This window comes from Antennarius striatus, chromosome 11 (assembly GCF_040054535.1).
Source record: "Antennarius striatus isolate MH-2024 chromosome 11, ASM4005453v1, whole genome shotgun sequence".
In the NCBI taxonomy this organism is placed as follows: Eukaryota; Metazoa; Chordata; class Actinopteri; order Lophiiformes; family Antennariidae; genus Antennarius; species Antennarius striatus.
This window is the reverse complement of record NC_090786.1, coordinates 6,347,786-6,362,212: the sequence shown is the minus strand read 5'-3', so window position 1 is coordinate 6,362,212 and position 14,427 is coordinate 6,347,786. Positions and strand designations below refer to the sequence as shown.

The following is a 14,427-nucleotide window of genomic DNA, read 5'->3' as shown; positions in this document are numbered from 1 at the left end:
TTGCAGAGCAACACAGAATCCAGTTTAAAATGTAGTTTACATTTTTGTGCTCCCATAGAGGGTTATCTTTGTACGCAACAGTACAATAAAATGTACTGACATGTCACGCATGACTTACAGGGACCCTGGTACTACTAAGAGCTTAATCTTAACATTTTCAAAGACCACAAGACTTAACACAGCAGGTTAGGTCCCACCTGAAACCTTTGACCTTTTCTATCCCTTGTGTAAATACAAATAATTTCTTTCTGAATTAGACAAGCATCACGTGATATCCACGCCTGCCTGTTAACTACATGTTACATAATCGTCACCTGTCATGAAATCTTTCTAGGAACAGCGAGCTGAGGACAGTCGGGTCCTGCACCCTGTCACGTTTCTGTCCTGATCAAAGCTCAGTTTGCAGCAGAGACAACATAGGATGGGTCTGGATCTGAGTTCAAACAATCAGCTGGAAGCTTTGTAAATTTAGTGATTAGTGCTCTCAGGATGTAAACTATTGAATGTGTATTTGTGAAAAACTAAATAGCTGCTGAATTTAGCTGCTGTACATAGGATATACTATATAATAGAGGAGGGACATACATGAATTTTATGGTATTTATCAAATATCTCAGTCCTGACACTGGTTTAAAATGTCTTTATTTAAGTGGTCGATTAAAGATTCATGTGGTGCTGTTAAAATCTTACTGTGTATCATCAGGAAATAACACATACGTAATGAACAAACAAGCTCTAATAACTTACAAGAAAGAAAGAAATACGCTTTATCGATCCCGTAGGAAATAAACAGGCTACAAAAGAAAGTCAGACATAAATGGAAGTAGTTATAGCACCAAGTTAATGGATAAAAGCAGGAGAAGGTGACAGCAAAGGGCAGGAACATGTTAAGAAGACAAAAATCGTCCTTTGTGATGAATCTGACCAATGTGTTTTAGTCAAAGTCATCAAATCAGGATGAAATCCTTCAGTTGTATAATATTTTCTGAGGGACGGACACACACACACACACACACACACACAGTGTAAATGAGGGTCTCCCTTTTGAGATATAAATACGGCTGGCATATGACCTATCCACACTATCCACAACATTAGGGTTTGACAAACAGGTGTTTGTAGGGGAATGGGAGCCCTCGTGACACAGAGCACATGAGGTATAGAAGAAACAGGGACCTAAATATAAATATCTCATGCTGCCGTCAAGTAGTAAAGTCTCTTAGTAAAATATGAAACGACATGACGGCTCTGATTTCAACACACATTTAACCTCGTCTGTACCCTGCTGTAACGTACTGTATTTTCTATTGTAATGTATGGGTTTGACCACAAGAGGGCAGCCTCTTCCACCAAATCAAAATGTATAACATTAGTGGCGCCTATTATTACATTTTTTCCATTCCAGTACTCTTAAAAACTTATTGTTTTCTCTTTCCAAGCAGAAATTTAAATTTAGCCTTTCAAAAAATTCCCTTGCAAAGTAGTCTAGTGAATTTGTGTTTCTGTTCTTTTTTTACTTTGATTGATAGATAGATAGATAGATAGATAGATAGATAGATAGATAGATAGATAGATAGATAGATAGATAGATAGATATAATGCACCTGGAGACATTGATTGATTCTGATCTCTTAATATAGCAGATATGTCTGATCCCAGACACCCACTTTTTGCAGCTTTTGACCTGCTACCCTCTGGGCAAAAAAGTCAATCATAGCACATTCTATCAAATCCTTGAAGTCAATATTTCAAGGCAGATTTTTATTACTGATCACACATTAATAAAAAAGCCTCTACCAAGTGCGTTCAGCCATGTTACCATTTCTTGTCTTATTTTAAAATCCTATGAAGCATCTTGTATAAAATAGCGTGTTCTCAGGGACATCACATTTCTGCAAAATGTTCTGTATGCTTTTTAATACACCATGTAGTCTTTGTAGTTTTAATTACTATATTGTGGGTGATTCCTTCAGCTATCACAAACGTATTTCTATGATTTGTAAGCCAGCACAATGGACAACATTATTTGGGGATTAATAGTGCATACTTTTGGGTTCTGAATTAAACGCTGGTGAGTATTGTTCCCATACAGAAAGACTGTGGTGCAAGCATGGCTTCAGAGATGAGAAAGAAAACAGAGAAACGTTCAGTGTTACAATTCCCAAACATTCCTGATGTATTCAGTTGACCTTAATGGGAATTTCCCCATCAGCCCCTGTTTAAGTCTGGACATTTCCCATGGGAATCAGGCTGTGTGTTTTCTTTTAAATCCTAAGTGCCCCTCTCTTTAACTATCCAGCCTTTTTCAGCAGCCAACTTTTTATCTTGATGTTTGTCTGTCCAAAAATGATTTCTCTCCTCTTCATGTCTTGTGTTAGGAAAAAAGTCAATCATGAACTATTTCAGGATAACCAATGTAATGACTTCTAATGATTCTGATTAATCATGGACGTGCTCATGTTTTAAGAATTCACACAGTCACAGAGAGAACATGATAAGTCCACACAGAGAGGTCCTCAGGTTCATCTCGCTGTGAGGCAGCATTGATGCTACCCACTGACTAAAACTGGTTATTTAAGAACAACACAAAACTGCATAAAATCATGGTTTGGTTAAGAAATAACTTGGTTTCACATGGGAAACAACTCCAACTCCTCAGTGTGAAACTCTTGTGTTTGATCCATTCACCAGCTCAAACTATGAGCTTTTTGTATGTAGCTCTGGGGTTGATAAGCCAATTACAAGGTTCAATGTTTCCTCTCACAACCAGGCCACATAAACAATTTGTATATTAGTGCAGGATGACATTTACCTGATTTGTTTTTAGGGTCCTGTTGCTAAGAATGCTACCTCATTGTCCTGCTGCTAGTGAGACTGAATAAAGCAATCATGAATGCTGGAATGTGGAAAAGACAACAGTACTTTACAGGAACCCACATCTGAGCCAGGTTGGGTTATCTACTCATTAGTGGAAGATGTCACCTCCACAGACATCATAAAAATGAGCAGATCAACCAGTAAGTAACTGCTTTATTAAACTTCACAGAGTGAAAAGTGGATTTAGAATGTTTTCCATCTTGCGTATCTCACAAAGAACTCTGCCCATACATTATTTCAGAGACAGACCAGACTCCAAAAGGTTTTTTTTAATTATTTATCTGCAAAGCTTTTAAAACATAAAGCATTCAAATTACTGGACTGTAAGAATAAATATATAAAAAAGTACAACATAAGAAATATCCAATATGTCTTGAAGCCACGATGCTACAGTGAAATCTGCAAACATGACACACAGAATCTATTTCAGATAGATTTTCGACTACTGTGCTTCATTCCAGGTGTGTTCTTAGCTCTACTATGTCATGAACATAACAAAGTACAGTAGAAAATACCCACTAGTCATTCAAACATACAGGGACTCACAGAATCACAAATTGGGGCATATATGGATATCAAAATAAAGCTTTTTAAATAGCAAACAATTAGTAAAAATATGCTAGTCTGAAAATTCAGGGTGACCCAGTGGAGGTAAAACTACTGCTGCTACTGTTAGTCAAGGCCAAAACATGTTGTAGTCATGGATGTATGGTAGGAATGATGACAAATTCAAACAAAACTCATTTGATAATGAGTGCAAATAGAATTTAGAGATTAACAAAAATCCATCAGTAAAGTACCTGTGTAGATTTACCATCATTTTTCATGACATACGTGGTAAACCTTGATAGCCAGAGAACTAGAGAACAGAACTTGAACTCTATCTTAGGCTTCTGACCAGCTTTTGAGATCAACTTGTCATATCAATTGGATGTGGGATGTTTGCTACTTCTTTAAACCTTTAAAATTCATCAAGTTACAGCAACTATTTCAGAGGACAGTCCTTATGTGGTCATAGTGGAGTTGTGCTTTTTTCCATTTCAAGACAGACAGAAAGATATTTGGTGTTCGTGCTACATGAAAAGGCTCTTGTTCTGCAAGCTGAGTCACTGATATTCTGATTTTGAAGCTATGTGTGTATTATGCGCATGGGTTAATAGAGTCAAGTCACATCTGTAACAAGTTGAATCTGTCTGTTTTGGATGTTGTTCTAAATAGAAAGGTCGTCGGCTCTGGTCCGGCTGCTTGTTCCGCTGGTTCTGCTGAACCTCCGTTTGTCCTTCTGACAGAGTCCTCCATCCGGGTAAAGCAGCAACCTGTCTGAGCCGCCATTCTGAATCTGAGGGCAGTTAATTTCCCTACCCCCAGGGCTGTAGCAATTAGCATTGGTCGTCAAGTATCCTCCATCTTGAATTTGATTGCTCGGGGTTTCCTGCCATCCTGATTCTGGCAAATAACAGTGCATTCGGAGAAGGGTTTCCTCCTCTACTGCAGCGGCCATTTTGTGCTTCTCGGTGGCCATGTTCTCAGAGTTTTGTTGGTTGGCCAGACGATGGTTGGGGAAAGGAAGGGTCAGAAAGTGTGAGGAACCCATAACACACTGGCTGAAATCTGGAGGTGGGGTTGACGGCGGCGGAGGAGAGAGCTGTCGTCCCAGCGAGCTGCGAGAAGAAGGGACCGTCTTTCCTTTGAAGAAGAACCGCCTGCAATGAAACGTTTCATTCAGTTAGCACATCTGAAACAACATAACCATGAATAATATAAGTATGCTATTGAATGGTATTATGGTATGTCAGGTTTGAACTATTTAAACGTCTTCATGTACTCAAAGAAGGCAGTCAGATTTAAAACCTGCAGGGAATTTTTCTAGCTTGGTCTCATTCTAAGCGTGGACTCTCAGCCAGACAGAGGAGCCATGCTTTAACAACACTTTCCAACTTAAACCTGTGTGTGGGGTGGAGTGTTGCACACAACTTAGACCAAGGAGATCCGAGCTCGGTCTGGAACCAATTGCCATCGATCCTTAGCTGTGGTAGAGAGGTTTGGTTGGGGGGGGAGGGAGGGTGTCTGGTGGATGATAGCCTGCTTAAGACTGGAGAACAGGAAGATGTACTGAAACACTTTAGTTGTGTGAATTATTATAACCCCAAAGGGACTAATATAATAAATTTTTCTTCTTGTTGTTTTTTGTGACTGTGGTGCAAACGGTCATTGGTGTGGTCATTGAAATAAACCACAGAAAAAAGAGAGAACTGCGTTTTTAGCTACTTTAGTTGCCTTTTGTACACAAATTGACAAAATTAAACAACGTTAAAAAAGAGTTGCATTCTGTAGCAGCTGCTCTTCATCTTATATATTGACAGCTATGCAAGCTCCTTCCCTTGGAAATATGTAGTCCTCTCCGTGGTGAAGAGGAGGAATATGACCCAGATTTAGAGAAATTCATCACATCATGTGAGGATTCCCATCTCCTGAACACCTCAAAGACAAAATGGATGTCTATTGAGATTCAGCAAGAGACCACATCCTGTCTGACAGCCACTTGAGAAAGCCAGGGCAGTCTGCTATTGAGTGGTAGTAGTAGTGGTAGTAGTAGTGGCACGTCGTAATCATAAATAAGTGGGACGAATCCCCAAATTAATTACTAAAAATACATTCCCTAATGTCGTCGTAGGGAACATTTTAACACATGGTCTCATTTGGTGATACAATGAAAGTGTGGAAAATCGCAGGGAAGAAGATTGCTACTAACACCAGCAAACTACATCCTGATCTATTAATATAGCAGAGAAAATTATTTCCGATGCCAGACATGGCCTCTGTGCAGCTCTTGATCTGTTACCCTCTGGGCAGCCATCCTTTTTTTGGAAAAAGAACATTCATGACAAAGTTTATTACATCTTTCATACTAATGTTTAATCCTTGATTCTTATTACGGATCAGACTTCATTCTAGGATAATTTTCACATCTTGAATTGTGGCTAAACTCATATATATTGTACTATGCTACTGCTAGTACACAGTGTGCAAATTCAAGTTAGGCTAGTATTTTGCCAAAGGTCTGTGCAAGACTGTAATTAGATTAGAGTTTAGATTAAGAATTGTATAATTTTATGATCAGTTGAAACCTGTGAGTTGCTGATGCTGTGGGGGATTTTTTTTTAATCTTATCATGTGCAGAAGTTGTTATGGTATATATGAATTTCCCTGACAGCTTCTGAAAGTAATTATGTTACAAGAGCATTTTTTCACATGTATTTTCTAAGGGACTAATTCAAAACGCAAAACAGCACAATATCCATCCCTCCTTTTTGAAATGGACTGATTCCACAGCTATTGTGCATTTATTTTACTTAACCTTTCAAGACCTGTTATTGACATTTCCAGATTAGCATCTGAGGCCTTTGAGTGAGGATAACTGCAATTGCATGCTGTTTTGTGGCATAACTAAAACCTCTAAGGCAAGTGAATATTGACATTGTATCAGAACAATGTGAACTTTGTCAATAACTGCCTTACAAAGATGACTGCTCAACAAGTACTAGGTCTCAAGCTTCCTCTCACCAATGGACATCACGGGACATGAATCCATTTGATATGCATCCACACTGCAAGGTAGAGCACAGATGGACCTACCAAGTCTGCTCAAATAATATAGATTTTGTCAGCTTGAGCTCTTTCCATGGAAGGAAGATGTCTGCAAAGCGGACTAAACCAACCAAAACCCAGTGTTTTTCTTTTACAAAAGCAACTTATCCGGACCTCAGAGAACACAAACGGCATTCTGAGATTTTAAAGAGCACATTGGTTAGTCACCTGATCTCATGAAGTATCTGTGGTTTAATAAAACCTTTATAAACAAGCAAATCTGTTGCTGTGCTCTTCTAAAGTCACACTTGAAAAATATGTCCAAAAACTATATACCAACAAAGAGTTCCCACCTGCAACAGTGTCTCCATGCCAGATGATGCAGTTCTAGCATACTGAGAACCAGAGACACGGCTGACACAACTAACATGAACACGATGAAGACGTTTTTCTCCGTCGGCCTGGACACGTAGCAGTTCACTGGATGTGGACATGGCCGGGCCTGAGAGATCAGGGTGGATACAGATATTAATGTAAATATGATGATCACTTTTTATGCTTTGAATGAGTTCAGAAAGACTTAAACTTGTTTTTACCTTGCATACATAGAGAGGATCCAGGAAGATCCCATACAGGAAGTACTGGAGACACAGAAACACCACCTGTGTATGGATGTCCAATCACAAGTTGTGTTTATTTACTGTAGGTCTTACATAATGAAAGAGGGAACACTCAGGTGCGAGTGTATGTGATGTATAAGTAGTGAAGAGGATGTACCTCCATGACGCTTCGTATCACTATACTCAGTATGTAGGTCTGCAGCAGCGCTCCCCTCAAATGGACTCGACCTGTAGATAGACCTTCCCTTTTTTCCTTCTGTCCATCCCTTCCCCTCTTCTCTCCATTCTCTTGTCCATCTCCTCCTCCCGGGTCTTCCTCTCCCCCTTCCTCCTCTTCCCTCTCCTCCTCTCTGCTTCTCCTCTTTTCTTCTCTGCGAACGGTGTGCATTGCATGACCCATGTAAATCAGACTGGGAGTGGACACAAACACAATCTGGAGCACCTGGGAGAAGATCGGAAATATTTACAATTAAATGTAAAACCCACAGCTTTTCATGGTGTAGGCAAGACTTAAAATACTTTAAGATGACATTTAATTCAAATATACTAGACATTCATCTTTACTGCTTTGCAAATTTGTTCATTTTTTTAAATAAAAAGTTCTGTTCTTCCAAAGTTCAGCCTTCAGGATATCAAACGCACATTTCACACTACTTCTTGTTTGGTCTTCTTTCAATTAGAGCAGGATTAATCATTCATTGCAATTCAGTTTGGAATAACTAATGGTAGATTGTATCTCATTTGCCAATGGTTTAGCAGAGTGCTTGCAGAGTAGAGAGCATTATTTGATATCTGAACCAAAATCTCCTTTTACATGTGTTTTAAGTTCCATTAGAACTTTGAAGTATGATGTTGGGCTTAAGAGAAAACTCTAGATGTATCTTCATACAAATGTAGATTTACTTAAAAGGAGCAAATATATACATTGGTGTGTACCAATGAACACTAAAATACTAAAATCCATCCACTCATCTTCTTGAATGGATATGCAAGTGTTGTAGAGCCACTTATCATAGGTCTGTTGGAGCCTATCTGAGCTGGCTGCGGGTGAGAGGCAGGGTACATCCCGGAAAAGACGCCAGCTCATCATAAATATCTATTTATAGTAATAATACTATCTATGAGTGTCAGGGTAAGGTTCCTTATTGATGAGAAAGAGGGTATCTTGTACATAAGTGAACTATATCATAAAGTATAGCTCACTAATATCTGGCTTGTTGTGACGTGAATTTTTACAACCACATATGAATAACTTCTCTTATAATATCATAGTGTCACTGTATGTCACATGACATGAGGGTGTGTACGTTACCCAGTATCGTATATGCGCTATGGGGAAAGCTTGGTCATAACAGACGTTCTCACAGCCTGGCTGTTCTGTGTCACAGTCGAAATCTTCCTGTTCATCCCCCCAAGACGACTCAGCAGCCGTCCCGAGCACGAGTATACGGAAGATGAAAAGGATGGTCAGCCACACCTGTGGAGCACAAACAAGATGCACATAGAGACACGTCAGAGCTTCAGGAGCAGTAACCTCAGAATGGTGCAGATCACATGTAGAGATTGTATAAGAACATCTGTAAAAGGTCTGTTGAGATTTGGAGGAAGACATAATGAATGGCTGATTCATCCCTTTTAACTGAATACAGATTATTTTCACAGTCATCTCTTCTGAAGATGTCACTTCTATTATTTTGTTTCAAAAGTCGTGGATAAATAAGTTGAAATTGAAAGAATTACCCTAAAGCAAATACTGGGGAATTTGTGTTAGTTATTTAGACCTATGAATTTGTATGTTTTGCTTCTATTGGGGATACTGAACTGCAGCCAATCACATGACTGCCACAAACTCAAAAGTAGGTTGACATCTCACATGTGGGACTCTTTGTATTTGAGCATGTTTATGTTTTGCTGCTGTGGGCAGGCGTCACACGTTCCAATCATTATAGAGCAGTTTAGTGTTTCAGTTCTGTTTAACACAGAATAAAAGGGCCCACAGAGCAGCAGCAGTAGCATGGACATAAATGATTTATGTTCTGCACATGGCAGTAGTCTCTCATCAGGGGTGTTGTTGGCGTGCTGGGGCATTTCTAAAAGAAAGAGTGGTTTAGAAGCTCAGAGGAGTGGAATCATTACATTTGTTCTCTTTTAAGAGTTTTAGAAATCAAAGAAAGACATGTGTCTGTCCCTTTTGTTGAATGCCCTGAGTCTGGGTTCAGTTTTTTTGAGTTCTGTTGTGCATATAAATAAAACACAACTTTACGGACACACTTTGTGTTTACTCAATATTACATGACTTGAAAACAGAAATCATAGATCAGAAAACACAAGATAAACAGGAAGATTCAGTAACGCATTATTGTTTTGTTTCAAGCCCAGAGGAAGTCCGACCGGTGTTGCACTGGCTGGTATGCAATGTATGCAGTGTGTATGTGTGTGTTTTTGTCATACCTTGCCAACAGATGTAGAATGCTCCTGCACCTCCTCCAGGAAGTTTCCCAGTAGACTCCAATCTGCCATGATACTGGCTCAGTGCAGATTTTTCAGCTCACTCAGAGATTCTTAACTGAAGAACAGAGGGTGACTTCAGTTATGTTCCGGGTCATTTGTAGACGTTAGGCTACTTATAAGATTCATGATTTATTTAAACCATATTTATTTGCTGGGGTATGATAAGACTTGTTTGGGGTTTCTGAAGACCTCCAGCTGGATAAGTAAACAGTATTTTTATATTGATAAATGTCTTCACTCTTTCACATGTTTGAAAAGAAGCATATATGTGTGAAACAAGATTTGCTTCTAATTTTGCCTTCTAACTTTCTAACTTTGCCTTCAGTTAGTAATTATTCACATTTTCCAGAATGCCTTTCAGCAAAAATCAAAATCACCACCAAGTATGAAGTCAAACACCTCTCTGGAAATGTTTCAGCATGGATTCACATAAATCCTGATATACAGTTACTTGTATGGTTCTGTGCACAATGAGAGGTGGTGTAAAATGCTTGACACTGACTGGAGAATTGTCACTACCCACTCTCTCTTTACCAAAATGAACATTCATTTCAATGCACTTCTTTTGTTGGTTTAGAAAGTTAGGTAAAGGTTTAATAAAACCTAGATGGAGCAGTTTCTACTGGTTACTATCTTGACCCTGGGATCCTCCCTCCACCCTGGTTCTGACTGCATAAATAAAAATGTCTATGCCCATGTCTTATTATTAGCTCTGCTTTCGGTTCCCACACTCCCCTCTGCCTGTCTTTGGGCAGTGAAACAAAATAGCTACTGCAAACACAAAAACACACACATTCTTTGTGGATGTACACAGCGTGTATCTTTTCTACGTAATATACATCTATACTGTAGATGTTTGCTTAAATACTGCCTAAATCCTCTAGCACCAAATAAAAGTATGAATGCAGTACTTTAGTGAGAAAAAAATAATGCTGACCCAATTCTGGCCACCACTTGTAGAGTTAAGTAACTTTGTCCCGAGAGAAATTACTTGTTAATTCGATTTCATGGTAATTCAACTGTTGAGATCTAGTGGCATTATGTTTTGTATTTATGCTGAAAGATTTTTTTGTGCTATATAAGCGGACTTTTTTTCACTTTTCTGTGACTGACATATGGCTATCTGCTCTTTCCTTGTCCTTATCATACAAACATGCTACAGATTTTTGGGGCATAGTTGGATTTATATTAGGGATTTTTTGCTAATCGCCTCAAGCAAGTCATCTTTTCACTGAAAAAAATGAAACAAATCCCTGGAAAAAAACCTGTTCCTTCTTTTTATACTGTTTTTGTTGAAGGGTGAGCTTGAAATGGAAACTGAAATAAAATGCAGAGGATATAAATTTTTTGTGTCACCTCTGCTATAGGCTTGAGAAGCAGCTAATATATATTTTAGGTAGCTGCTGGCCTGTTTTAAAAACAGAAAGTCCAAAACATCTCAAAACAGACAAAACTATCATTTCTTTAGCTGGACTGTCGTAATTCCACCATTAGTTCGGTCAATAATATCAATTTGAGTGAAGGGAAACATTTTTAGTGGCTTTATGTTGCCTTACTGTGTTAGAACAATGTCAGATTTTACATTCATTGTAAAATCTTAGCTAAAGTTCCTTTATTATATAAACTTAACTAGACATTTTACCATGGATTCCTGTAACACACTCACATTCCTCCAGCTCAGTTGTGTTGTAATGTTTCAGTTAGTCAGAAATGTGTTCCTAGAAAACTCATCCTGAGAAAATCTACACTTTGAAAATTAAATTTACAACTTCATTTATGAACTCTCGCTTTTCTTTTTTTATTAAACCCAAGGGCTTTTAAAAACTGTGTGAGTGAGTGTGTTTGTTAATTTTATGTGTGTGTGTGTGTGTGTGTGTGTGTGTGTGTGTGTGTGTGTGTGTGTGTGTGTGTGTGTGTGTGTGTGTGTGTGTGTGTGTGTGTGTGTGTGTGTACGTGAGTGTCTGTATATAATTTGTCTTTCATAAGTGTTCCCACATCATTAATAACAATATTACTTCCTTTTATAGACTTTTGTCTGACCTTTGCGTACATGTATGTGCTTATGATGGTGTGTGTGTGTGTGTGTGTGTGTGTGTGTGTGTGTGTGTGTGTGTGTGTGTGTGTGTGTGTGTGTGTGTGTGTGTGTGCCCCCACTATTTAGTACTTGGTATTGTTCTGCATCCTGTACTGATAAGGGGCATGTGCACACCCACACCCGCACACACACACACACACACACACACACACACACACACACACACACACACACACACACACACACACGCACACACACACACACACACCTCTACTGCAGTTTTACAATACAAATACAAATAGGATGTTCTTCATCTGATAACAGACTTTATTTAGAACTGACACTATTAATCTCTGAGATGTGACTCAAAAGCTGGGAGTTCATTTGTCAAATTAATCAACTATTTACATCTCCGATCTGCCTGCAACCAGTGGAGTTTCCAGTTGGTTTTTGTTTGTTGGTTCATTACTTTCCCACCACTGAAGAGCAATGGAAGAAATGAAAACACGGGGAACATAGTAAATAAATAAATCTGAACTTGTCCAAACCGAGCTTGTTAAATCCCACCCTGAGCAAGTTTTCTATCCCGCAAAAAATAGAGATGCATTTGATTTAATTTTACATTCTGTTCTAAATCTATTTAATTCCGTATTAATACTGAATCTTAATACTGTTTTATGTACTTTAGGTATTCAAACTACAGCGATGCATTTACTACAAGCTCATCAGATGTATGACTGTCTTGAACTATGTATCTCTAAACACTATTATATATCAGATCAATTTGCACTGATATATAATTTTGTACTGTAAATCTGGAACCTATCCCAGAAGACTTATGGGCATCAGGTGGGGAGACCCTCCATACATTTTGCCAGCGCATCGTGGAACCACATGAAAGACGACCATTCACTCACATACACACACTCACACCTATGGATAATTTGGAACTGACCAATCCACCTGAAGGCCATGTTTTGGAGGTGGGAGGAAACTGGAGAACCCAGAAAAAACCCAAACAGACTCGGGGAGAACATACAAAGTTCGTAGGGGAACAGGACTCGAACCTGGAACCGCCTCGCTGTGAGGCCACAGCATTACCCACTACGCCACCATGCAGCTAGAATACGTATTTTCTGAACTAAACCTATTTCTAAAGACTTTTCAGTAAAGAGGTATTAGGTAGACTGCATAGACTGAGCTAATATAACAGCAGGGCTAGTCCACCACCCACTCATTTCGTAATTGGCTTCATTGGTGGTCGAGAGAAACTGAAATGTACATGACGACCGTGTCATTGCGCTCTTTATCAAAAACAGCTTGATCTTAAAATGAGAGGCAGCTTCGAGACATTTTTGGAATTTTCTTGTGTCTTTGGTTTCCGGCCCGGCACCACGAAAGGTCTTTTTCAATTTAAACATTAGCTGTTGGTTCAGAACCATAGACAGCGCTGTGTGTTGTATCGGGCTAACCTGCTGTCCACAGTACTGAAACGTAGCGTATCGATGGACAGATTCCATCCTGGCACCAGGCCTGTTATTGCTTGGTTGGGATTATATGCTAGATGTTTGGATTCACATGGCAGCGAATTAAATTAGAAAGTCCACGGATCTTTTTTGTGTTTTACCAATTTTTTGCTTGCTCAGTGTCCGTGGGGGGTGAATATCACTGGTTGGAGTTTGTTCTTGTGCCTTTGGTGATAACTTTGGTTTGGCTATGTGATGTCAGTTTGTGTTGCGGCTTGTTGTCGTGGTGTCAAAGTGACATAATCTGAGGTGGTATGAAGGTCTAGATCTAACACAAGCTGCCTGTTCCTAAACATTTAGAGAGAGTTCTGTCAAAAGACACGCAAACAAACATGTTACCAAAGAGAGATGTAAAAATTCTGAACAAAAAAAGGTACAAATGAAAAAAATCAAGATCCAGGCATTTTTTCCTCTCTTTTTTCCTCTTTTTTCCTCTAGTAAGGAACTAGCTGAAAATGCAGTGGAGTTAAAAACATGCAATAGTAATTTCAGTTTCTGTATGTAAAAACCCTTCATTTCATAATGGAAATTCACAAGAGATTGAAAGATGGAGATTGAATCAAATGGAAAAGTTGAAGTTAATAACAATAATAATAACATAAATACATGTTTAGCAACTTAAACAGAACAAACAGTCAGTAGTCCCCCTGATGGATTTGTGAATACTTTACCCCGATGTAGAAAAGAGAGTCAGGAAGGTGGAGATGGCTTCAGAATATTTTGACAAAGCTTTGTAAAGTAGCTTCTTTCCTCTTCCTCAGCTGCTGTAGTTGCCTTTGAGCAAGGCACGTTTCCCTTTTCTCGATTTTCTGTGCCCAGCTGTACAAGATACTTATTGTCCTTCAACTACAGCCTTCCTTTAGTTGTGCGTTTGCTGATCGTTGTCCAGGTTTAGTTCTGGATCTGAGGTGGCTTCAGGCAGTGAACAGACAACAAGACAGCTAAAGAGGCTAATGAAAAATATCTAATTAAAGTTCAGATGAGTTCATTCAGTCGAGTTGAGAAAGCAATAGTGGTCCGGATGAGAGCAGTTTTTGTCCAGAGGTCTAAAACTGAACTGAAATATTTGAGAGTGCGCATGGACCAGCCTCTTTCCTCCTCTCCATCTCTCTCTCTCTCTCTCTCTCTCTCTCTCTCTCTCTCTCTCTCTCTCTCTCCCTCTCCCTCCCTTCCTCCCTCCCTCCCTCCCTCCCTCCCTCCATCGTCTACATATACAGTAAGGGAAATGGACCTGGTGCCTTGCTGCCTGCTATTCAACTTGTATGTGTGT

The 14,427-nt window shown here is 39.2% G+C and overlaps 1 protein-coding gene across 1 annotated transcript; it reads right to left on the bottom strand.

Moving 5' to 3' along the window:
* Positions 1-3,033: 3,033 nt before the first annotated feature.
* Positions 3,034-14,214, bottom strand: LOC137603523 (gap junction alpha-5 protein-like). Its single transcript, XM_068327075.1, has 7 exons — positions 13,829-14,214; positions 9,537-9,651; positions 8,398-8,562; positions 7,243-7,527; positions 7,062-7,127; positions 6,819-6,967; positions 3,034-4,580 (listed from the first exon to the last, which is right to left on the bottom strand). The coding sequence occupies exons 2-7, from the start codon at positions 9,603-9,605 to the stop codon at positions 4,088-4,090; spliced, it is 1,227 nt and encodes a 408-aa protein (XP_068183176.1). The 5' UTR covers positions 9,606-9,651; positions 13,829-14,214; the 3' UTR covers positions 3,034-4,087.
* Positions 14,215-14,427: the final 213 nt, after the last annotated feature.